At 40.4% G+C, this 26498-nt stretch overlaps 1 protein-coding gene across 1 annotated transcript; it reads right to left on the bottom strand.

Annotated features, from left to right (window-relative positions):
• Positions 1-12279: 12279 nt before the first annotated feature.
• Positions 12280-16941, bottom strand: LOC139457530 (salivary glue protein Sgs-3-like). The gene is made up of 4 exons (XM_071238913.1): positions 16708-16941; positions 14126-14663; positions 13552-13694; positions 12280-12423 (listed from the first exon to the last, which is right to left on the bottom strand). Exons 1-4 carry the CDS (start codon positions 16939-16941, stop codon positions 12280-12282), a joined length of 1059 nt encoding a protein of 352 aa, XP_071095014.1.
• Positions 16942-26498: the final 9557 nt, after the last annotated feature.

Here is a 26498-nt window from a genome sequence, read left to right as displayed (position 1 = left end):
TTCCTGTAAACATAAAAGCTGATGGTGTCAAATCATGAACTAAAAGCTTTAAGTCATTAAAAATTTGAAGATTGTGTGGAGAATACATGGAGGTTCAAAAGGAGATTTGGGAGAATTTCCACTCCACTCGATAAGCTGCGGAGTGACTTCCATCTGCGGAGCTTCAAAGGAATTATGAACCTCAGCAAGGGTTGTCAAAGTTGAAGACAGCTTATCACGTTTCAGTGCCCTTGATTCTTTTTTTAGTAACTTTTTTCTTCTTTTTTTTGTTAATCATTCGGAATTCTGGTGTGGCTCATTTTGTGGAACAGGCGGTAATTCTGAATCTGACTGGCAGAGGATATGTGTGTTCCTCAGTCGGTGTGATGAAGAGGTGTTGTGGTCAGAAATAGAAAAGAGAAGTGTCTGCTTGTCATTGACCGAGCATATTTCTGTCTGACATGAATTGTCTACTTTATGACTAGAGGAGGACGCTGTGGCAGAATATGAGAGTGAGATTTGTTTATCTTGGTTTCTCTCTTAAAGGCTGGACATCGTTTTGAAGAAGACTGATGCTCTCCAGTGCAATGTGCATATTTGATGGCATTTGTGCAATCAGTGCTGTCACAACCTGCACTGCAGCGGGAGCAGATTTTAGTCATGGGTGCAGGTTTTGGCACCATGTCCAAATTCCTGGCAGTTGAAACAATGAAGAGGATTCGGTACATTAATATCCACTCCAAGGTTGAAGTAGCCGGCTTTTATGGAATTGGGAAATTGAGAGAGAGCAAACGTAAAAAGGAAAGTATATGTTGGAATTATTTTGTCATTATCTTTTCTGTTAAAACGGTTGACAGAGGTGACACCTTGGGATTTAAGTTCTGCCTCAATAACCTCCTCTTGCATGTCAGACAGGCATTTGGCAGGGTCTCGGACAATGCTTCTGCATGAATTCAGAGATTTGTGTACAGAGACAACGATCTCAGTAGTTGCAAAGTGGTGTGTCTTAAGCAGATTTAATGTTGTTGTTTTTTTTAAAGGCACTCAATGAGTAAGGAACCACTACGGAGACGAGTTGTATTTTTAACCTCGCCACCAATTCCCTCCACAGCTTTTGAAACAACAAAAGGGTTGATCGTAAGCGGCCTCCTGTCAACTCCTTCCACTACCAGAGAACGCGGCCATGAATCTGAATTTTTTTCAGATGATGAAACAGTATCTGTTTCGACATGCCTTCTTTTGTTTTAGAACGAGAACCGATGTATTGTGGGGTAGACATGTTCAAAAAAAGGATATTCGACACCCCTGCTCCTCACCCGTCATCGAGTGTCAATAAGGCTGATGTTGTAGTGGCAACCGACTTCAAGCATAAAGGTTACAGAGGTGCTATGGTCAAGCAAATAAGACGCAGGTAGCTATTTCTGCCAAACAGAATAAAGGTCAGGCTGGTTCGGCCCTAGAGAGTTACCTGGAGAAAAGTAGAGCCCGGGGGTCTAAAATATGTCATGTTCAAAACAATTGCTATAACATTGTTTTGAAATTCAAGTTGTTCATGCACATGGCATTGTGTGACCAGCTGATTGATAGAATCGGGCCAACTCTACCACCTGTCAAGGTAAAGTTAGGGTCAAACTAGTGCGTTAGGCTAAGGAACACAGTTCAAGGAACCAGTGCCCTCAACTACATGACTCCGCTCCCCCACAGACACAGGGGCGCAACCCACGGACCCTGTCAAGGTAAAGTTAGGGTGAAACTAGTGCGTTAGGGCAAAGGAACACAGTTCAAGGAACCAGTGCCCTCAACTACACGATGTCGCTCCTCCACAGACACAGGGGCGCAACCCCGGGCAAATGGGTTGCCTAATTTGGGTCACCTTTAAGAGAGCGAGAGAGAGAGAGTATGGTTTTACGCCGCTTTTAGCAATATTCCAGCAATATCACGGCGGGCTTCACACATTGTACCCATGTCGGGAATCGAACCCGGGTCTTCGGCGTGACGAGCGAACGCTTAAACCACTAGGCTACCCCGACCGCCATTGATCACCTGTAACGACCAGCACTGGGGTGCCGAGGACACCTTCTTGTTTACCAGGTCCCCACGAGGACGTTGCTTTAGAAATTGTCGGCATTGTCATGCAGTGTTTTATTTTTGTATAAACCAAATTTTTTTTTTAGCAGTGAGGAACCTAGGAACAAGGGTTACCACCCCTGTACAGGATCTCTACATTCAACTGTTCTACTTACGTCATCTCAATGTCACAGCTACGGAGACTGCGGGACGCATTCCTGGTTTGAGGAGGATATCGGACCAGACTGTCAGGAACCATCTTCACAAGGCTGGAATCAGACCCAGAAGACCAGTTATCGTCCCTGTTTTGCAACAGATCCATTGATAGCAACTTTGCGTTGGTGCCATACCTTACAGCCTTGGAATTTGAGAAACAGGAGACGAGTTTGGTTTCGCGATGAATTACAATTTCTTCTTCACCAGCGCAATGGTAGACAACGTGTTCATCATCGTCAATATGAGCGTTTTAGTGGTCTAGTGGTAGAGCGTCCGCCCGGAGAGCGGAAGGTCCAAGGTTCGATCCCCTACCGCGTCATACAAAAAGACGTTAAAAGATGGTACTTGTTGTGACCCTGTCTGGCGCTCGGCATTAAGGGGCTAAAACAAGGACTGGTCGACGCGGAGTCAGTATGCTGTGTCTGAGTGGGGTATTCATGACAGTTAAACTGCGGCATGGTATCTCAGTGAGCTAGCACTATAAATCGGCATCAGTCCGGACTAGAACAAGCAGCCACACAAACACACACACGTACATGCACGTCGCTATATAAGTGCAATAATCTTGGACGCGAAGTTAAACCCAATTTCACCTCACCTCACCCTCACATGGTCACGCCACTCATCCCATTCTGAACATGTTAACATATATCTGACTTCATTATACACAAGGTCACAGACATCTAACCACATTGTACACATGGTCACATGTCTCTCAGATTTCTGGAGATAACGGCATCAGGTGAGCACACGTTTTGAGCCAATAAAGGTAGAGACATGTTTTATTTTATCAATCACGTTCTTTGGTGTTCATTTGTTTGTGTCTGTGTTTGTTGTCTAACCCCGCACTTACATATATTCCAGCTATATGACGGCGGTCTGTAAATAATTGGGATACGATGACATGCATCAACCAGGTCTCCGGCCCAGAACAAAATATAAACTAAACATTTATTTTACATAAGCTTCATACACCCCGCATACTTCAAGTATTTTTAAGTCTCTTCATAAATTAATTATTAAATTGTCGTTGTGTTCATTGAAAGTCCTGCATGCTGATTAGCTAAACTAATCACGTGTTATCCCAATGAATGTAAAAAATAAGCCACACCCACCGAGGCGCACTACTTTTGTTACCGCAGAATGTTGGGGAATCCCAATATTACAGTCAAGGGAATTCCCTTTCTGCTCACGCGTTTCGTCATGCATAGGACATTTAGCGACTTTCATGCATATTCATTGTCAGAACAAATCTTTGAAACCGAAGGCCGAGAGTGAAACAGCAAACGCTCGCTTCGGTTCAACATTGATGTCTTCGGGTTTCATTTCTAACTCGCATTTTTCCACATGTGTTTTCCCGTTTTCAGGGAAGTAATGTTTGAATCTGGCAGTAACTGACCATATCATTTGAAACAGCCGCCTTCTCCCGGACAAAAGATCTACCTGTTCATCTAAATATTAAGCATTTCATAGAATGAGGGCGAAGGTTTTTGAACGTCGGAGCTTGAGACGACGTTCATACAATGTTTGGCCCTTACTCTATGAAGGTTCATACTCCAATGAACTCACACAAAATGAAAGTCAATTCTTATAATTTATCATGTCACTATTTTTACCTCAATTGACTTAGACTTTGAGCTATACACAATTATACTTTGTACGTGTGACTTCGTGTTTACACTGACAGCCATACAACAACTATCTCATAGTTCCTCAAAACGAGAGGTAAGATGAGCTTATGTATGCTCAACATGCTCAACAGGAACAACTTGTGTAGTTCTTGTTAACAAATGATACTCAAATAATATCCTCATTAGATGGGAGCCGTCTGTTAAGAACTACCTGGAAGTCAGTCACAATCACAGCGCGTCGTAATACATTTATATCAAGTCCATGACGTCAAAATGGCCGACACGATAAACGTGACTCGAGAGATTTCCGAAATTCTTAATGAACCCGTAGAGTGTCGCTATAGTCAAGACACGGATCGAGTTGTTACTACGGTAGCTTGAATGTGCTTTTCTTCGTTTTGTTTTCTAAGATAAGTTGTAGTGAGGATATCCTTGACCTGACAAACTCTCTGACTTATCCTAAGTTCAAAATTAAAGAGTCTAAATGATGAGAAACAACGCTTCTGTATTTATTCGTGCTAGGGTATTCGAATAGGTTCTCCCAAGAATGTAGAAGTAGTCCGTCAGTCTTTACGTCATTTCAAGAACACGGCACGTGAAAAGCGTATGATGACAAATTGCCCTTTTAAAAATATTCCAGCTATATCACAGTGGGGACACCAAACATTGGACCCATGTCGGGAATCGATCCCCTGTCTTCGGAGTGACGAGCGAATGCTTTGACCACTGGCCTACCCTGCCGCCCCTCTTCAAAGTGATCACATCAGATGAATATATACTGCTGAAAGAGGAACGCCAAACCAAAATTTAACACAGGATATTAGTGGACTGTGTACAGTACGAAGGCAGTGGAAGGAAAAAGAGAAATGTCAACGTAATGAGAACACAATATATCGTGTGTCCACCATTACCGTCAAGTACTGCTCTACATAGGCAAAATTAGAGTATTGATAACACGTTCTACCTGGAGTGCATGTGCAGTCTTTTGCAGCGTTTGTGTTTTATGAAGACCTTATTATACCGGTAAACCAACTCAAGAGGTCCACGGGGGTACCTGCATATTGTGTGAAAATAGTCCCAAGATAATAGTAATTATTCAGTTTTTATCTCTTGCCCTTTGAAATACCACCATGTGTGATGACATTAGTTATGTCTTGTTAAGTCGCATAATTATAATTCTTCGCCAAAGTTAATTTTCTTCTGCTGTTGTTTAGAGAGTCGGATACTGCTCAAACATTATGATAATCCGAAATGCTTCCCTCAAAGACAAACCTCCATCCATTCAAGGTAATTGATACAACCTACTAACAAAGAGGCATGGAACACGTCGGGACCCTCAACAAGACGAACAAGGGGAATTGAAAATTGCAACATCTGAGTTCTACAATGTCGATGTATGCACTACGAGTAGAGCAGACTTCTTGACACAGATTCATAATGAGCAGTAGATCTCCATTTATCTGTATTATTCTGCTTTTAGTATGGCTCCGAGAATACGGGAGCTATTACAGATTCATTAATATGTAATATTCCAAGATTGTGATGACTCCAGCATGCAAGTCAAAGTTGTCTTGACAGTTGTGAAATCTCATAGCGATTTGGGGGACTGAGGTCATTCCAAAGTCAAAGTTTTGTAAATTTGTAGGTGCCTGATCATGCGTGATAGTCAAGGTGTGTTTCAACTTTGCAGGAATCGTTCTAGATTTGATCCATTATATCTTATTCCGAAACAGAAATGTGTATTTGCGGTTACTACAACATTCACACCATGTATTGCACTGTATTTTAGAACGAAAACATCACAAAAAAAATAGGTGCAGTTACGAATTCAGAAAAAAACAATCGATTTCCTTACAGAATCAGATCTAGATGACAGCAAGTCAGCAATACATAAGCTTGCCAGGCATTTCCATTGGACGATGTTCAACACAGTGATCAGTACAGAAAATTTACTATTTGGAGATGATAATACAAAACATTGTTAGCGAGTGAGTGTATTTGACAAATATAGACTCTGAAACTTTTAAATACGTATTTATCACAAATACACACATTATGCATTTTATCACATGTATTGTGTTCGAAACTTGGATCTTGCATCCTTGACCTTTGTGAATAATTCGTATATTCTTATATGTCTTCCTCTTCACTTCTGAGGTTTCGAGGTTAAAGAAAGGTGTGTGTATGTTGCATGTTAACCCCAACGTGATTCACCGAATTCACACAATTACATTCCTTTCCTTTAATACATGTTAAAAGTATTCTCAAAGAATAAGTCAATGGGAAACAAGCAAGCACTTTCATTTATGTGGATGAATATTGCTAAATGGCCACTCAATACAAGTGATCTTCTCATCTTAAGGAGAAACCTCCTTTGTGGAATGGTACGTTATGTCTTCGTGAACATTCGAGGACTTAAATTTCAAATTGACAAAACATGATAATAATCTTTGAATCTTTATTATATTATTTGTTTGATGCTGCTGACGGATTTTCAGTTTTTGATGCTAAATTTCTGATTGCATCACACATTCTGACAAATAGAACCTTGAGGCAAAGTGGCACGAAACTAATTAAATCAAATTACAATACCGATGTAATATACGTTTTACTGGTGGAAATGACCATGCTGGTATAATCTCATTGCCAACGGAACGACCGTTAAATCACCGAAGATAATGGCAGCTCATAAAGCATTTCTCGTTGACAATCCCCAAATGTGGTTTCAAATTAAGATAATATCCCAGGTAAATCAATAATGTCGTCAATCTGTATAAAGGTATGCCATGGGAACAAAAGAATTATAAAAACTAGCGTAAGAGGAATGTTTTGTCGTGACAACGATAGTCTCAAGGATATTTAACCAGATATAATGTCACGATATTGTGAAGGAGAATGAACACAAGACCAGATAATGTCATAAAATAATCATTATACAGCTTTACTGTCCAGATCATGTTACCCTGCAGCTCCGATTAATCACATCCTGTCAAATACGTGATAATTCACACAGATGAGTAGACCGTTAAAATTTGCCGTGCAGCTTATTCTGAATAATGAAGTTGATACGGCGCTTGATTCTGCTAACTTCAAGGCACTTCAACTCTCGCTATGCTATGTTGGAGTCGATGAAGACAATGTGGGGGAACTGTCATATCTGGTATTCATTTGACTTAATCCTGAATCATTCTTTGTGTAAGTTAAGTTAACTAACAGTAATTCAAATACTTCCATAAAAAAACATAGGAGTTAAGGAAGTCGCATGTACCACCAAACATAATTCAGTTTGTTAAACGCACTGTCAGCGTGAACAACTATTGTGTCAGGCATGGACATATACAGAAGTAAGTCAAGTGTAGCCAGGTCGATGTAGGGTTGATGTTAGTGGAGAGATAGTCATTCTTAATATGTATTAGTGATGGGAGTTACTTCAAACAAACAGGTACATGAGTATATTCGTTCGTATTTCCACATTACGTCACCACCCCTACAATGGGAGATGTCATGTTAATTTCCAACCAACGACCTGGTTGAGCCCAAACAACCCAGATATTTGATTTCACAATAAACTGTTCCATTGCCGCCATTAGTTTGGACTAGTCAAAGAGTTAAATGAATCTTCTTGACCTTGAAAAATATTTGTTACATTTATCGCTGCCTGTAAACCCTTTTTAGAACCTTCTAAGAAATAGTAATTTCGCATTCCAAAAAACTAACGTTTACAAAGAGTACTTGCCGTCATGGTAGAATGGAGGTAAACCTACTGCGCAAAAGCGCTCGGTTCCAAAATGAAAGAAGAGGTATCAAAGCGAGACGACCACGAATTTCAAAACACAGAGAGTTTATCTCGTAAATATATTAATGTTTAATTCCATCAATCTTAACCTGTCATAGTCCATAGATGTAGCTGGCGATCTTCTATTCAACCATAGAAGTGCTTTATTTCTAACAGTTATCCTGAGACATATTACATTTAAAATATTCTGAATTAGTGGAATTTTGTGCATAAACTTCAAAACAAAAGAATTATTGTGACTGGACAGTCAAGAGGTGTTTGGTTATCACAAATCTTATGCGTCATCAACACTCATGTGTGGTATCAATCAAAACAGACACTGGCATGTCGTAAAGCATGATTAATGAAACTGATTAATATTAGATGCATTAGCACATTCATCAGGGCGTATGGCAATACATTGCAACAATGGAATTTCAATAGATGGAGCAGTTCACATGAATGCCTGATTTGTTTAGAGGCCGCCTACGTATCACAAGAGTACTGCTGTGCCGCGATAGGCTTGTTGAAACACTTAACATTTGTATGCAAATTGTGTGATGGCGGTTGCTTCCCGTAGGGCAGAACACGCGTCCCCTTTTCGCGAGCCTATGGTCTCGTCACTTTTTCTCAGTACACCATACCTATAATTGTCACCACTACTTTGCCCTTTGCGCCCTATGTAATCTGTCTCGGCAGATAATCGACATTGTTTATTCTCTGACTTTGACGTTTTATTTGTATTCAGTAAACATCGCATAAACAAGGTGTCACTGGAAACTAATTGATGTTTGATGCAGTGCAGTATTTATAACGACGTGTGCCTTGTTCGGATCTGTAGTAACGCTGCTATTGTTTGTGATACTTGCAATGTGTTTTAGCTGGACGTTCTTCACGATGTAAACAGGGATGATCAAGTCTCTGAGATGAGATGCGCCCCTCAGACGTGCCTGAGACAGTTGGTCGCGTGTTTTTGCCCCAAATCGCCATAATTTATATTTATTGAGGTGTCAGCCCTATATCCGTACTCGTACGGCTCACGATTGTTGTAAACATACACGGCTGGCATCACCTCAGGCATTCTTTTAACATCGTTCTGACATGGCGTGATACATCGGAAACACTGTTCAAAGATGTCAACATTCACTCCAAAGTTTGTTGTTTCTAACTAACGCAATGCTTATCATTTTATTCCAAAGACACGGAACTCACTCTTTACTCAATAGGTTTGCGCTGTAGAGAAGATCAATCCATGACGTGGTTCGGATGATATGCATCATCGTTTACTTCAACATCGGAGTTGTATGTACCAATTCCACTCTGATGATACTAATGCCAAAAGAGTTTGACATGACACCTGAGCTTCTGCTGTAATGGGTGTAATTTACTTTTAATTTAGGTGTTATCATTAGTTGGAACAAGCATGTGTAGTTTCGGCTTTGTTGGTCAAGTGGTGTTGGAAGATGACAACATTGACGACGGACGCCAGACAAGCAGTTAATCACATGAGCTCACTTGACTTTCATTCAGAGAAACAATGAGAAACATTAGGGCTTTCCAGTAGTTCGAGGAGCGTTTCAATTTGACCACCCCTGTAAAGGTTCAAAATCAGGTCAGCCGACTGTTCATGGTAGTGGATCTCTCTCCCACTTAAAATGTCAGGTTGAGTAGATCCTTTTGTAGCCAGAGGCATGTAGATCCTGTTTTGTGAAAATGACAAATAGACTTGGTAGATTTTCTTGACATTAGGATAAATTACGTGATATCGGACCAACGATGGCCGATGACCGACAACATCAGCGTTTATTGACGGTTTTAAGGTAAGCATATATAACCCCAACCGATGCCCTTTCATTATCAAGATGAAACATCGAACTGACCTTTAGTATGAAACATGACAAGTTGAAAGCCCTAACCCAGTTAAATTGAACTGACTTATAATTACTGAACGCTACGATTAAGAAATATTTAATGAAGGGAAATATTGTGGTCAATATATAGAGGATATTGTATGAGGTCATGCCATACTATGTTTACGATACAAGTGTCTAAATACCGTAATTTAGGCACGAGTGTCGTACACATATTATGACATGAACACGAATATAATGTTCTATTTATTACCGTAGACGATGTCTTCATACAGAGACAAATTTGGGTGTTTAACTATAAGGACATGCAAGTCGCAATATAGCGGAACCACAATTTGTCGAATGAAGTCAACAATCTTTAGCTATGACATCGTTTCTAATGTGACGGCATTCCGACGTCACGTCACAATAAGAATCGAATAACGTCAACAATGCCGTCCGGATGACGGAAACAATACACCGTTGTCTTTTGACGTGATATGACCCTATGGTACATTTTCTATCAACCCCGATATCTTTGTCCTCGTAGGTAGTAAAATGTGATATGTGGATGTGATAATTATTGAACTACTTGCGTGTCGACATCAACCACACTGTGATTGAACTCCTCAATGTGAGTGTGTTATTGTAATGAACAGTAAGAATGTGGGTTCCTTAACCCTGCCAGAATCCGTTGATGCGTTCGAATCACAGCTCTATATCAGTTGTATAACGGATAGAGGAAATCACTTACAATAAATATCATTGTCATTAGGTGAGCCGTTGTGACATGTTCCTTTTGTTTAATGCCGCATTCAAGCTATATGACGAGTGCCTGTAATATTCACGCCTCGACAAATGATTGATACTATGAGCAACACATCACGCCGATGATGTAATGATGACACACATTCAAACGTCCCAAAGCCTGACAGCGCGATTCATGAGGTCGCCTCTTAGCAAGAATCCCCTTGGGGCGACCTGTCAGAACCAACCTATCAAATATGAACAAGCAAAACATGTATTGTATAAGAGCCATATCCTACTGAGAGTATATTGTGCTAACGCTCTGTTATCCTGCTTTTCTGGCCATATATTATGGGATACCAGCATCGGAATAATCTAAGTCATCCAGAACCAACTTGTTTGTCTACTAACTATTCATGTGATTTTTAATGTCTCACATCCTACATCTCCTGGGAGTATAATAGGATATATATCGTCTCCCAGAACTCTTCAGTTATATTAACGACAGTCGCCAATAATCAATATGTGCAGCACAAAGCGACCAATGTATGTAACAGACATAAAGAACTTTGACAAGACAGCAGCAAAAATCTGCATTTATAATAATTTAAGTGAATGTCAAAAAAGGCAAATGGCGATGTATATATTGCTTACTAAAACGTCTTGAAATATTTTGTTAAAAAGAAGCGAGTAAATTAATATCCATTTGAAGCACATCTGTAATAATGCGTTGGATTACAGTAAGTCACTGGCTCGCATGCCTGGTCGTAAGAGGCAGTGCATGTAGAATGTGTCTTCTGAACTTGTTGATAGCGTGATTGTTGTCCCTGATGACGTAGATCGTTGCTCATGTTGTCAGGCAATGGTTTGACAAACTTAGATGACTCACAGGCGGCCGTGATATCTAGAATACTGTGGCGTTATACCAACTCGTACAGTGCACACCCATATTCCACATATGTACAGTTTTGAACTGTATCATACTGCCATTTGGAAGCGCATATGTGAGCATAGAGTCTTCATATCAAAGACTTCCTATGGCGTGCACATTGCTGATGGTCACAATGTAAAGTTTAGTTTATGCTTATCGAGGTGAAATAGTTTGTTTTGAGAAGACTTTGATGAAAGTCCGAACATTACCCTGTCGCAAATGACACGTGACCCCTCATCTCTCTGAGTGAAAATAATCATACGTGAGCTCTAAAACTGAGTAAAATATGAATTCAATGCAATTCGGAAGACTGGAGTTATGGCATGGCCCCTATAAGGCTAGGTGCAAGAGGTGACTATATTTGATTTGTCGGAAAGTTTTGTTGTTGTTTTTGGTGTTTGTCGTTACAGTCATAAATATTCCAGCCGCCCTCAAATAGTCCTCCCTTGACCAGGCAAAACCGGTGGTTGATAGTATGAGCACCGACCCATGACATCGCTATACGATGACACGCAATCTCCCAAGTCACCCGATTTTCTTTTAACCATGTGTTTCTGACACAGAATCCCGACCACGAACCAATGCTTTCAAAATGATTAGCTATTGTGGAAAACAAATAGTAGATTGAAAATTGGATGAAAAAATTGGAGCAAATAATGATATAGTTAATACAACTCTCTGATTCTCTTTGAACAGTTAAAAAACATTGGTACTTGCCTACAATTACCCTTTCAAATATTATGCTGTTTATTTGCTGTAATATTTTGATATGTTAATAAAACCAACCTTAGTCTGACATGAGTGTGAGTGAAAGTCAGAACTGATAGACGGTTTGCACACTGCTTGCGTAAAATGTTATTTCAATGAAAGAGAAAGATTCGAGGAGGTCACAATTTTTATTCAGAAATGTGAAGGGATAATAAAATAAAACACCAGTAAGTAGTGATGTACATTTCCATTGTGTAGGTATTTATTTCAGTGTATCATGGTCCGTAGTAGTTATGTGACCCATAAGTTTAACTGTTGATTGCATACATCCTGCATGGCACGGAAATAGTGACCAATTAGAACAGCTGTTGTACACTAGACAATCTTATAGATGGAAATCCTCCCGTGTCCCCCACACATCGTGCTTCTGTCACCAGGACAAGAGGCGTTGCATTCACTGTCGGGTATCTTCATGTACCCATCTTTGATGACAGCACCACAGAAGCATTTATACCCTCTCTGGAATCAGAAGTAGCATGTGCAGTACTGTATCTGATTTCCTGCTTATTTGGAAACTCCAACACTAAAACCTGATGTATATGTCTGAACTTGTGATTCTGAAGAAGGGAATAAACAAACTTGACATGAAGTGCTCGTCACAAAGGCAATTGGATTAACATCATGGTACAAATCTGCATGTCGCCAGCCACAGAAATGTGAGTATCTCGTGGTTATTATAAGATATGTATCCGGTGTGATGGGCTGGTGTCATTTGTTTGTCTGGTGTACTAGTCTGATGGTCTAGTCTGGTGTATGGGCCTAACGAAATGGTGTCATGCACTGGCCCGTAAGAGGTTCTGGTCAGATGTACTGCTCTGAGGTGCTGGTCAGACGTATAGATTTGATGCTAGCCTGCTGTATTTGTACAATGATATAAAATAAACCAAGTTACCAAAACCCAACACCCGATCAATTTCTCCTCATACGATACGCCATAGGAACCAATTCTTACCCAGAAAACCCATGCCCTCCCATATAGCGTAGTGATCAGGATTGTGACAATGAAATATGTGCATCAATAGTATGTGCATCGTTACTACAGAATACACGAAACGTGCATCCCTTAATATCATGGGAATCTGTACTGATACATGGTGTTCTTGCAACCCTTATTTGGGCGATCTCTGTCTTCCCACTGGTAGAATGTTCCAACTCAAACCACCGGTATCTTGCTGCAGAGTGACATCATATTGGCTATGTTACCATCTTTACTTAACCGGAAGAATAATAACTACAGCTTACCTTTGTTTGAGCTGGAAAGACGTTTTAAGTCTCGTGTGGTAGACGGTATCTCAGAAATATTTGTTTTAGTTACATATAAGCCTTGTTCATCATGTCAGCTTTAAATTTAAATATAAACACTCCAGTATTGGTATCTTGCTAGGTACCTTTCCTCGACCAATGTGTTCGTCCTTCGCCAAGTATTTCATGGAGTTTGGGAAGAAACCTAGCTACATTTGAAAATCAGCAAGTGATTTTATCTGCTTTTAAACTTAAACACTTGTGTTTCTTTCTGTTGCATTTGAATGTTTGTACTATTGTTTATCATTTTAAAAAAATATAAAATTATTATAAATTATTGTCTACCTTAGTTCCAAAGTAGATGTAGTTCATTCCGTGGCAGTGAAGCTTGCATGTTTCAGTTGTCAGGTATGTTCTGTCCTCAATTTTGCCGTGTGGAAGTACATGAGTCCTGTTGTCTTTGTAACACCCAACGTATGTGTATGGAACTGTAGAACGAGTAGATAAACAATAATGATCAGTAGGGGACATCAAATATAATTTGAACAAATTAGCCAAATGTAATTGATTATGAAATACATGCAAATTAAATATGATAAGAGAAAGGTGTGCTCACGACCAAGCATGACGAACATGTGAAAATTAAAGGAATTTACTTAATTAATATTAACGGTAGAATGGTATGGTCCCTGTGTACATCATATGCACAAAAAGAAATTGTTTGCGATTACTGAACAAGTATATTATATCAACACTGCTTCCGGAATGCAACACAGAAAATATTAACGTCTAACAGGACAATAAGTTTTTTTAGTGATGGATTTTCTCATATATGGTTTGAAAATGTAGAAATTTTTATCAGTAGAAGAAATCCGAGTATTTGTAGTTGTAAACACGAGAGGTGTCGCACTACACCCACCATTTGCCTGATTAACAGTGACAGGACATGGCGTGGTAGTAGTCGTAGTTGGGGGGGTTGTGGTAGGCGATGGAGTCGTGGTAGTAGTGGAAGATGATGGAGTCGTGGTGGTGGTGGCTGGTGATGGAGTCGTGGTGGTAGTGGAAGATGATGGAGTCGTGGGGATGGTAGTGGTAGGTGATGGAGTCGTGGTGGCAGTGGTAGGTGAAGGAGTCGTGGTGGTAGTGGTCGGTGATGTAGTCATGTTGGTGGAAGTGGTAGCAGATGGCGTCGTGGACAGTGTGGTAGTAGTGGTCGTGGTGGTAGTGGTCGGTGATGGAGTCTTGGTGGTGGTAGTGGTGGGTTGTGGAGTAGTGGTCGTGGTGGTTGTGGTGGTAGCAGATGGCGTCATGGACAGTGTGGTAGTAGTGGTCGTGGTGGTTGTGGTAGTGGCGGCTCTTGATGCCACACACATGTATTTAGTCCCTGCTTCAACTGGCACACAAACCTCGTTCTCTTTACACGGACGGCAGCGACAAAACATCCCCTGGGACTCTTTCTGCCAACACATATGAAAAAACCCATCGCAGTTTCTACTCTGAACTTTGGATTTCACTAGGATTATACATACAGGATGCGATAATATTTTTGAGTGAAACGCCCATGGATCTTTTCAAAAACCTGTTCTAAATGTAGAAAAAAATGAAACACAGGTTTTATACATGGATACATGGAGCGTTTTTAAGTTGTCCCGACAATGTTATTGCTGATACACTGAAACTCATTACGGTGTCCCCCAATATCGTATTGCTGAAATATTACTTGAAGCAGCATAAAACCCAAATCATTCCCAGCTAGTTTTAAAGGGTAGTAACAACAGCAATCGTTGAGAATGGCAACACGAACAACCTCCTAAATTCTAAATCTGTTTATCTCGAAATGTATCCTTCTGTGGAGTGTGTATCCCTTGTATTCCAGTTCATCATTCTCCTATTACCTAGAATGTGCATCCTTTGGCCACAATGGCCGCAAACAATTATTTCGTATATTATTTGTAAGGGTGTGGTTGTGGGCAAGTGGCGAGGTTGCAGGGTAATGTGTGAAGTTGTGGGAAAACGTGTGTTCTTGGAGAAAAGGATTGGTTGTGCGAAATGGTTGAGGTTGTAGAGATGGTAAAGTTTTGAGATTGCGTGAGATTTTCGAGAAGCGATGTGGGTTGTGGGGGACGGCTGGGGTTGTTGGGAACGGGGCGTGGTTTTGCGAAAGATCTGAGGTTGTGGGAAGTGGCGATGTTGGGTAAGGCGTATGCTTGTTGGGAATGAGTTGCTGTTGTATCTGGTTGTGTGGTTGTGTGAACGGTTGCGGTTTTTGTGAAAGGGGTATAGTTGTGAACATGAACTTTGTGTGAAATCGAGCGATTATGTCAGAGTTGTTGCAGATTTGTGGAAGGGTGAGGATTTGTTGTGTGGTGTGTGGTTGTGAGCAAGGTTTGATGTAGAGGAGAACATATGCAGTTGTGTGGAGGGGGCATGGTTGAACAAGAGGTGGTGCTGTTAGACAGGGGTAAGGTTATAGGAAAAGGGCGCTGTTGTGGAAAAGCTCTGCGGTTCTGGGGGATGTGTTAGGTTTGCGCTAGGGGTTAATGAGTGTGTGAGTACGGTTTTACGCCGCTTTTAAGCAATATTCCAGCAATATCACGGCGGGAGACACATGAAATGGGTTTCACACATTGTCCCCATGTCGGGAATCGAACTTCGGCCTTCGGCGAAACGAGCGGACGCTTTAACCACTAGGCTAGCGCTAGGGGTTAGATTCTGGAGAAAGTGTGATGGTTGTGAACAAGAGGCATGAAAGGTCAACTATCATATCCTTAAACATGCTTCGTGTTAATGAAGTACAGAACAGTATCTGAGAATTGACTGCATTTGTTAGGACTTATTAAAGATATTATACCTCAATGTAGATATGATCTACAGAAACATAGCTTGCATTTGTATGGACACTGTATATACAGCTTTATGAAAACAACTGCATGCATACAAATACATTCTCCGACTTTTGTGTCCTGTGTTTACCAACACCAATTCTCAAAGACAAAGGGGGTTGGGATTTTAGTCGCAGCTGAATACATCTATAATGATTTGTCTGTGCCCTTTAAATGGGTAAAGAAAGCAGCGAGACATTAATCTATGACTCGTGTAAGAAAGTGCATGGCAAACTGAAAACAAAACACGAGAAAGACAATGTAACGCTCATACACTTTACATTTCCACGGAAGCAGAGTCTTGTTTCTACGTGATCTAAGTGGACTACCGTCAAGGAGGAAGATTGTTTTCATTCCGTAAGGTGTGGTGGATGATTAATTCAAGATTGGAACTACCTTTGTTTTCCCATTCATATTCATATTTGTGTATTGTTACAAAAGGGAACAACAAAGTCCCAACACATTCAGTACAATAAAATCCAGAATGGGTTTGTAATTACTTACTGATTTAATGAAGATAACAATACACTAGTTCTTTTGTTATGCAAATAGGTGATTATGCTATAATCACAATGTAATGATTTTCATCCTATAAATGTTATTATGTTATTTAACTTACCAAATATTTTGCATGGGGCATCATCTCTGTCTCTGTGTCTCCTTGTGTGTGCAGGTGGCAGCTTCTGGTGGCAGCATCCCAGGTGTAGGAGCGACACCTCGTTGTGTATGCACACAGAGAATTACATACCAGCGAGGAAGGCACCACCCTGGTAAGGAACACATCCTCGCCTTTACATGTGGCGTGGCTACATATAATGTAGACTGTAAACAGCTCAAATACAAACATGTACATGGTTGAGGGTACTGTTAGATTTTACTTACTCCTACAGATGCCGACTATCCACTAACATGCAAATAGTAACGTACAGCTTAATATATCAAGCCATGGGGAATTAACGTGCACATTAATATTGATAATGAAGTTCTGCAAGTGCTAACTTAAGGACTGACAACTCATTGATTGATTTTCTATAAGTGAGGGACGGCGGTTTTCTTTTGGGTAGAGCATCAACAAAGTAAGGAAAATAATTGGAATGTTTGCGAAAATTTGATTGAACACATATTAATGCTACACACACACAAAGGAAGACAATGTCTCTTACTAGATCCCAGAACAACCTCCTGTTGTATCCATCCTACACATGGTCACATATATCCATCCTACACATGCTTGCTGTAAAAAGGCGACTATGCTTGTCGTAAGAGGCGACTAACGGGATCGGGTGGTCAGGCTCGCTGACTTGGTTGATGCATGTCATCGATCCCAAAATGCGTCGATCGAGGCTCATGATATCAATCACTGGATTGCCTGGTTCAGATTTGACTAATTACACACCGCCGTCATATAGCTGGAATATTATTGTGCGGCGTTAAACAACAAAGAAACAAACAAAAAAAACATGGTCACGTCTCTCATCCTATCCTAAACATGTAGACATATATTTCACTCCACCCTACACATAGTCACATATATCTCACTCAATCCTACACATGGTCACGTCTCTCATCCCATCCCAAACATGTCCTCATATATATCACTCCATCCCACAAATTGTCACGTCACTCACCCCATCCCAAACATGTCCACATGTATCTCACCACCTCCTTCACATGAAAGTGTTTACTAGTTATATACATAGTTATACAACTGTTCATAAGCTCTATATACCAAAGTGTTTTTGCATTATTTAAGACTGAATTACTCTCATGTGTTATAAATGTATCCTGTAATCTCTGCAACAATTCAATAATGACAGTTTCATTGATTCCTGCATATATAAATCTACCAATTATCATGAAAGTTCTTATCACTGTTAGCCATTTGTTTGTTCCCCATTCGTCATACTGTTGAAGTAGCAGATGACATATTGTTTTAATAATATATGTGTTCTGCTAATTTAGGTACATGTATGTTCAGACAGTATTTCTCAGTTCGTTCCATGTTTCTTTATGAACAATTTCGGATCAAACTACTGACGACAGGAAGACGTTTCGGGGTTTACATTTTCCATGACATTGTGTTACTGTATCCTGACAGATGCTGAATTGTCTGAAGTCTATTCACATTTATAGTTAGTAATCCAGGCATAAGTCGTCTGCAGTGTGTTCTGCTGTGCTAGATGTTTTAATTTAATCGGCAAAGGGCAACCTCCCCGAGGTGAGTGCTGGGTAACGCTAATAGCTCTTCCCCCGCGTGGACCCGGGGTAGAATGTGTCCACAGCACCCTATTGCTTGTCGTATGAGGCGACTACATTGGGCAACCCGTTTGCCGTGGGTTACGCCCCTGTGTCGGTGGAGGATGGGATTCTGGTGGTTTCAGGGCACTGGAGCCAGGAACAGTGTTTCTTTGCCAAACACACCACTTTGACCCTGACTTCACCTAGAGGGTGGTAGAATTGGCCCGATTCTATCAATCGGCTGGTCACCGCCAATGCAATCACCCCCGACAGCCAATCCTCCCTATGCATTGGACCATAAAGTCTACTCACACACCAAGCACCGTGTCAGGAAAGGTACCAGACGCCTCAATCGCTTACCCGTCAATATCATTGCAAGGAGAGTACGTACGCCCCCTAACAGTGTGGAGTACTTATTAAACATTCCAGTAATGTTACACGCCACTATATCAGTTGGGTTTTTTTGTATCTTGCTGATACTATTTTGCACATACAAAACAATTATAGAACAATACATAGTAATTATTCACCGTTACCAACATGTACAGAGAAACATAAAACACTTCATTTTGCACATACATAATAATTATACACGAATACATAACAATTATCTCCCTTTACCAATATATACAAACAAAACAAATTTGGATACATTGTGTATACAAAATTGCATATTTTTGGATATGTCATATGTACAAACTTGTATATTTTTGCCTATCTCATCATTCCAAACTTGTATATCCTTTGTATATATAAAGAATCTCACCCAAGTGTCTTTTGATATCAAATATATCAACACGAGTTGATAAAGTGGTAAAAGTCCGAGGCTTGCCGAGAACTTTTGCCACTTTTATCAACGAATGTTGATATATCTGATATCAAAAGACACTTGCCTTGATAAAAGTGGTAAAATTCCGAGGCTTGCCGAGGATTTTTGTCACTTTTATCAACGAGTGTTAATATATTTGATATCAAAAGACACGAGAGTGAGATTTAATTTATCACCCAACGTCATTCTTTCAACATTTTTAATTTGTAGACAGTAATTAGCAGTGTCTTCAGTGTAAAAAGTACTGCAAACAGTTTCAGTAGCAGAGCCATTTGTGATGTCATTTGATTGTGACGTCATGGTAACCAGTGACGTCACAATGCTTTGCAGACCATTGTGACGTTATTTCATTGCAGCGATATCTACATTGTACATATCGCTTGATCTCATCCAAGCGATATCTCCTGTGGGAGCCAGTTTTTGATGATAAATCATCATTCCAAAGCATATACAATCTTGTATAGATGGAGTTTTTTTTGCAGTGAACGTTTTCTAGTTTAACCTTATACACATAAAATACGATACCCTCTAATACTTTTCTTCTTTCCTTATGGAGTCGGTTGTTTATCTTTAATTCCATACTCGGCGGCGGAAGGTTGTCTTTAATTCGGGCTCGTACAAAGAAATACAAAAAAATGACATCAATACAGCAACAAGAAGTCGCCTACATACAAGAAAGAAACTTTCTATTTACAAGTTGGATACCAAACATTGGTCTTTAATTCCGGCACGTACAAAGAACGACACTTCAAAACTTCATTTCCTCTCATCAACTTATAAGCAAAGTCGCAGCCAAGCAACAACAGTCTTCCCTACACAGTCAAGAACGGAAATGCCGGTCATTGAGAGAGAAAAAAACACAAGTTCATTTCGACTTACAAGTAAGCTGGAAAACATCTGTCTTTCACTCTGACAAGTCATTCGCCGCCCATAAAGTCACAACCAAAGATTCTCCACAAAACAACAACAGAGTCAAGAACGTAATCGCTGGTCGTTGAGAGAGAGATACACATATGCAACCGTCATCAACACCATCCCGTCACCACCGAAACACCACAACAACACCGAAAAGCCAACAACACACAAACACGTGCGTAAAAGGCTACCAAAACGCTCTTCACATGCGTTCCGCCGCGGTCGAATCCCAAAAGGCTGCTCTTGTACCACAACAACACTAAGCACACTAAGCACACCACAAAAAACACACACTAACAACACAAACAACAACAACAAATCGAAATGGAAAAAAGCTGATGAAAAATGCACAAAAAGGCACCACCCTGTCCTCACCGATACAAGTAAAAAAAGCCGCCCATCCAACACCACCAACCTGGAAAATTACATCTAACCCTAGTTGCGGCGCAAACAAAACGCTCACAAAACGCACGCGCACGCACAACGGGTAACTGCAGACATCAAAAACACCCATAACGCTCCCCAACGACCGGACCCTATAGGGGGACCTCCCAAATCCACCGAAACATCCCCCAAAAAGCAAAATCGACCTAACCCTAGCTAGCCCCTTAACCCCCTAGGGTTAGCCCTAACCATACCCGTTAGCTCGATTTTCGACTCTAACCCTAGCTAAGACTACTACATTATCCAAGTAGATACAATCATCTAATAACCATTACTATCATACTTTGTTAAAATTGATTTAAAAAACAAGTTTCACGAAACCATGCTATCTTACATGTTTTTTGAGTACAACAATAGTGCACGATCACTATTTGCCGCATTCAAATATACTTAGCAATATGACACTGTCGTTAATGCCATGCTAAAGCTACAAGGAGTGAGGAAAGCTGGTTTAAAATATATTTTATATTCAGTAAAGATGAAGAGAGTTGTTCGTTGTTGCTCAACGTTTTCTAGTTTAACCTTATACACACAAAATAAGATAACCCCTAATACGTCTTTCTTGTGACTTAGTGTCCTTTAATATAATGATTTTACGTAAGCATAAGTAACTGGGAGGGAGGGCGAACAAGGATGGTGGTGATAACTTAATGATCAGATGAACACAATGTATTTTATATTAAATATTGAGTAAAACCTTTGGAGACGTGCCCTAAAATGACACAAAAGAGTACCAAACAAAACCATCCATAACAGAACACTAACCACTTCCACAAGAAAACAAACAGCGCACAAAGACCATAGCAATCACAGTAAACAATAACAACCCCCAAAATAATTAAGTAAGATTGCCAAAAACAATTGTACTATTATAGGACAGGACGGGAGAGTGAGTTTCAATTGTTTATATAAGGAGATATACATTTCTTCTTTCCTTATGGAGTCGGCTGTTTATCTTTAATTCCATACTCGTCGGCGGAAGGTTGTCTTTAATTCGGGCTCGTTCAAGGGAACAATACAATGCCATCAACACAGCAACAAGAAATCGCCTACATACAAGAAGGAAACTTCATTTCTATTTACAAGTCAGATGCCAAACATTGGTCTTTAATTCCGGCACGTACAAAGAACGACACTTCAAAACTTCATTTCATCTCATCAACTTATAAGCAAAGTCGCAGCCCAGAAACAACAGTCTTCCCTACACAGTCAAGAACGGAAATGCCGGTCATTGAGAGAGAAAAAAACACAAGTTCATTTCGACTTACAAGTAAGCTGGAAAACATCTGTCTTTCACTCTGACAAGTCATTCGCCGCCCATAAAGTCACAACCAAAGATTCTCCACAAAACAGCAACAGAGTCAAGGACACAATCGCTGGTCGTTGAGAGAGAGTTACATACATACGCAAATGTCATCAACACCATCCCGTCACCACCGACACACCACAACAACACCGCAAAGCCAACAACACACCTACACGTTCGTAAAAGGCTACCAAAACGTGCTGCACATGCGTTCCGTAGCGGCCGCGGTCGAATCCCAAAAGGGTGCGCTTGTACCACAACAACACTAAGCACACCACAAAAACAACACACTAACAACACAAACAACAACAAATCGAAACGCATGCGGAACCCGCACTGGGGGTACGCATTCGCGAAAACCACCCCGAAGGATCGGCACCACCCTGTCCTCACCGATACCAGTCAAAAACGCCGCCCATCCAACACCACCAACCTCGAAAATTACATCTAACCCTAGTTGCGGCGCAAACAAAACGCTCAAAAAACGCCACAAAACGCACCGCGTACGACGACGGGGAACTGCAGACATCAAAAACACCCCCAACGCTCAACAACGACCGGACCCTGCCGGGGGACCTCCAAAAATCCACCAAAACATCCCCAAAAAGCAAAATCGACCTAACCCTAGCTAGCCCCCCCCAACCCCTAGGGTTAGCCCTAACCATACCCGTTAGCTCGAATTTCGACTCTAACCCTAGCTAAGACTACTACATTATCCAAGTAGACACAGTGATCCGATAACCATTACAATCATACTTTGTTAAAATTGATTTAAAAAAACAAGTATCACGAATAGTTTTATATGTTTTTTGAGTACAACAATAGTGCACGATCACTATTTGACTACATTTGACTATACTTAGCAATATGACACTGTCGTTTATGCCATGTTAAAGCTACAAGGAGTGAGGAAAGCTGGTTTAAAATATATTTTATTTTCAGTAAAGAGGAAGAGAGTTGTTCGTTGTTGCTCAACGTTTTCTAGTTTAACCTTATACACACAAAATAAGATAACCCCTAATACGTCTTTCTTGTGACCTAGTGTCCTTTAATGTAATGGTTCTACATATTTACTTCCATAAAAGCAACCAAAAATATTGAAATCAATTATATATCAAGTCAAAATAAATAAGTCAACTGCTTATTGAGTCATTGACACAGAGCACTTGTCGATAATAATACGAACTTAGTAGGGGGACGGGGGGCCCAGACATCTAAGGCGCCGCGATTCGCTGTATGGTGTTGCATCCCCTATTATCAAGAAAGCTATTTGTAGATTTTTGTTCCAGGTTTTTGTTACTACCATACCCGCGCTCGTATATTTCACCGAGGTGGTAGTTGTATACAATCGACAGGACTCACATCAATGCCTTTTAAGGTCTACAACGTCTTATATTACTGCCAGACAGCACGTGTGAGGACTCCCAGGTAGAATGCGTCCCCAGTACTACTTGTCGTAGGAGTGGCCCTGGATGGATTGGCTTGATTGTGTGGATGGCTGTGCATGCTCTCAGTCACTGATTTGCTGGTCCAAGCCGCGAAATTGCTGGCATATTGCCAGAGGCACCGTAAAATCATACTCACTCACTTTTAATGTGCATATGCTATTGCTAGTGCACTGTGAATTGTGGCGAACATTGTAACATTTTATAAACAGTGTAAACGTCAGTCTAGTGTGTTAATGTGCGGTCTTACAGTCAAGCGTCCTTCAGGTTTAACCACGTCAAATAATCGCACTTGCAGGATTCACCGTATTGTAAAAGTATACATGTACATCACTAGGATTCACACCAATGCCTTTGAATGCGCTACCTTTGGATGTCTAGAACTTCTGATACTGCTCCCAGCTAGCCCCTGCGAGAAGGCCTTGGTAGAATGCGTCCCCTGAATCCTTTCCTCGTCGTAGGTGGTGGACTTGGATGGGTCGCCTTAACTGTGTGCATGGTTTCGCATGCTTTCAGTCATTGATTTCTTGTTCCGGACTTGACTATTTACAAGCCGCTTTGACATTTTTAAGCATTTGACATTGACATAATTATAAGGTAACTGTAACATAATGCATGATCCAAATAAGTTAACTATGTATTGTGTAAGTAAACATTCCTCTAGTTCTCAGTCGAAGTATTTACATAAAACTCAATGTCCGTTTATCCATGAATTTTACGGAAGCCTAGATTTGAAGCAATGGCACTGTTCTGATGATACATAGTCTTTGGGCGCCCCGATAGTCGGAGTACTTACATGTAGGAAAGATATGTCGCAAAACAACAGCATTTTCACGGAAGGTTCGTTACCAGGTATCCGACCCTAACAGTTTTTATCAAGTTAAATAATGTTCGAAGGTTCATAAACTGCACAAGTATGTGCACTGTGAATGGTGGAGAACATTGTAACACGTTATATACATTGTAAACGTCAGTCTAGTGTGTCACCGAGCGATCTAAAAGTCAAGCACTTGTTAAGGTTTATACAAGTCATATGATGACCAGCTAATCAATAAAAAACAAACACATAAAGGCATACAACGGATAAAACCACAAGGCCAAAAGTCCTGGTAAACTGTGTGAAAGCAAGAATTCAATGTTTACCACAGACCCTTTAGAGGGCTAACCAAACACATGCTCATGAACGTTATCAAATTATCAAATATCTACTTACTGTCTGCGGATCCCCTCAGGCATAGTGTGTTGTCTGATAGGCTAACGTTGTGTATGATTGTGTTATAGACGCCAATGTAGACAACTGGCATGTTACATTGTGCTACAACAATAGGGTAGACGATAAATGAGTCCTATTGTTATTCACAATTCATACGATAGATTCAGACTGAATATATATGATTATGAATTGCATCCATACAGAGACATTCTATTTGATAAAAAAGTGTTCTTCTCTGCTTGTAAGAGCATTACACTGGGCATCTATTTAACAAAAGACTCAAAACATTTTGAAATTACCAAAATATTAGTTTGAAACAATTTGATCTGCAGTTAACAACTGACGCTGCCATATCATAACAGTGTAGGTTAAGATTTGTTTAGTTTGAAAAAGATGTTTAAGATCTGTTGCTATCACATTATCACGAAGTTAGCCAACCACGTTATTGAGTCGATATCTGTTTGTGATAATAGCATATGACAGAAAAAGATTCTGCCGCAAATTGCTTCTCATAAAGATTTGTGTCTGAGATAACCAGTGTCACTTTTGCTACAACTGCACACTGAAAAAGGACTAATCCAGTTGACTTTCAAGTCCTTCTGAATTATGCACTCATAGGATATAAACAAGAAGTGAGTGGTTGAGTGAGTGAGTGATTGAGTGAGGTTTGTCATACAAACTTCAAAACTAAAAGGTGTACAAAAGAAGGAAAGCTGCTAGCTATGAGTTGTGTCCATGCGGCCGTGAACAAGATGCCATCTGTTTATATCCTGGGCATATAAGGGGGAAGTATCTGTCTGTTTCTAAGCTAATGTGTTGACCTGGTCTGAAGTTCAGGATAGGTAATGTTAAGGCCTGGTCTCAAAGTCAAGAGTGTTTATGTAATGGCCTTGTCAGTGGCATCTGCATAAATCTTCTCATAAACAACCACTGGACCAATCAAGCTTGCATTCCTGTTTACATCAATGATGGTATATTGATTTATGTTTTGGCCTAGATATGTTCTGAGCTGTTGTGTATGTGTGGCTTGTAGTGGGGTTCATTGAATATCCGTGTTTGTCATTTTCTGAATATTGACCTTGACTGGATAATGTACAGATTGACCAAACCTCACAGTCTCTGAAATGCTGTGTCATAAATATATATTATCGATGACTTATGGCGATCAAATCATTATAATGTATAAGCCTTAAGTAAAGAGACACGCCACCTGTGTTAACAATGATACTGAGTGACAGTCCTTTGCTATAGAGGATCGGGGGCACGGGTGGCCCAGTCGTCTAAGGCGCCGCGATTCGCTGTGCAGAATTGCATCCCTTGGGCACGCCAGAAACCTATGATTGTGGGTTCGAATCACGGTTCGCTCCGATTATGTTTCTAGGATTGTCAGCACCATACCCGTACTCGTTGGTTTCACCGAAGTGGTAAACGTCAGACACCTGCATCACTTCGGGCTTTCCTCCAACATTAAGCTGACACGCCGTGATATAACTGGAAAACTGTTAAAAGCAGTGTTAAACCCAACTTACTCACTCACTCACTATAGAGGATCACTAGCTGTCTGTGTAATGGACGGAGCCAATACTCCTTGACTCCAGAAGAGCAACATGTGTGCAAATGTACCAACAGATTCTTGTAAAACAGTATTAAATAATTATATTAAGAAACGTATCATTTTTCAACTAAGTTTACATAAACATGGCTATTTTTCAACTAAGTTTACATAAACATGGCTAGGAACGTGACATGTGTCGACGTGTGAAAAGTCCAAAAATGTTATGCGTGGATATAGTTACTTTACACATGCATTAATTCCATATTAAGACCATTTTGTCCATTTCAGTGACACATATGATATTAATTCAGTCTGACGTGGTGAAGATTAAACAATAGTGATTAAGGGAAACTTCACTAATTTTAGTTTCACTTTTAAATTTTACCATAACCAAAACATTTGATCTGTTTTTAGAAAGTGATGAGTAAATACATGCTTGAATATTGCCAATGTACCTTCATGCAT

The sequence above is a fragment of the Haliotis cracherodii genome, unplaced genomic scaffold, assembly GCF_022045235.1.
Source record: "Haliotis cracherodii isolate W230 unplaced genomic scaffold, xgHalCrac1.p SCAF_12, whole genome shotgun sequence".
NCBI lineage: Eukaryota > Metazoa > Mollusca > Gastropoda > Lepetellida > Haliotidae > Haliotis > Haliotis cracherodii.
This window is presented reverse-complemented; position numbering and strand designations above follow the sequence as displayed.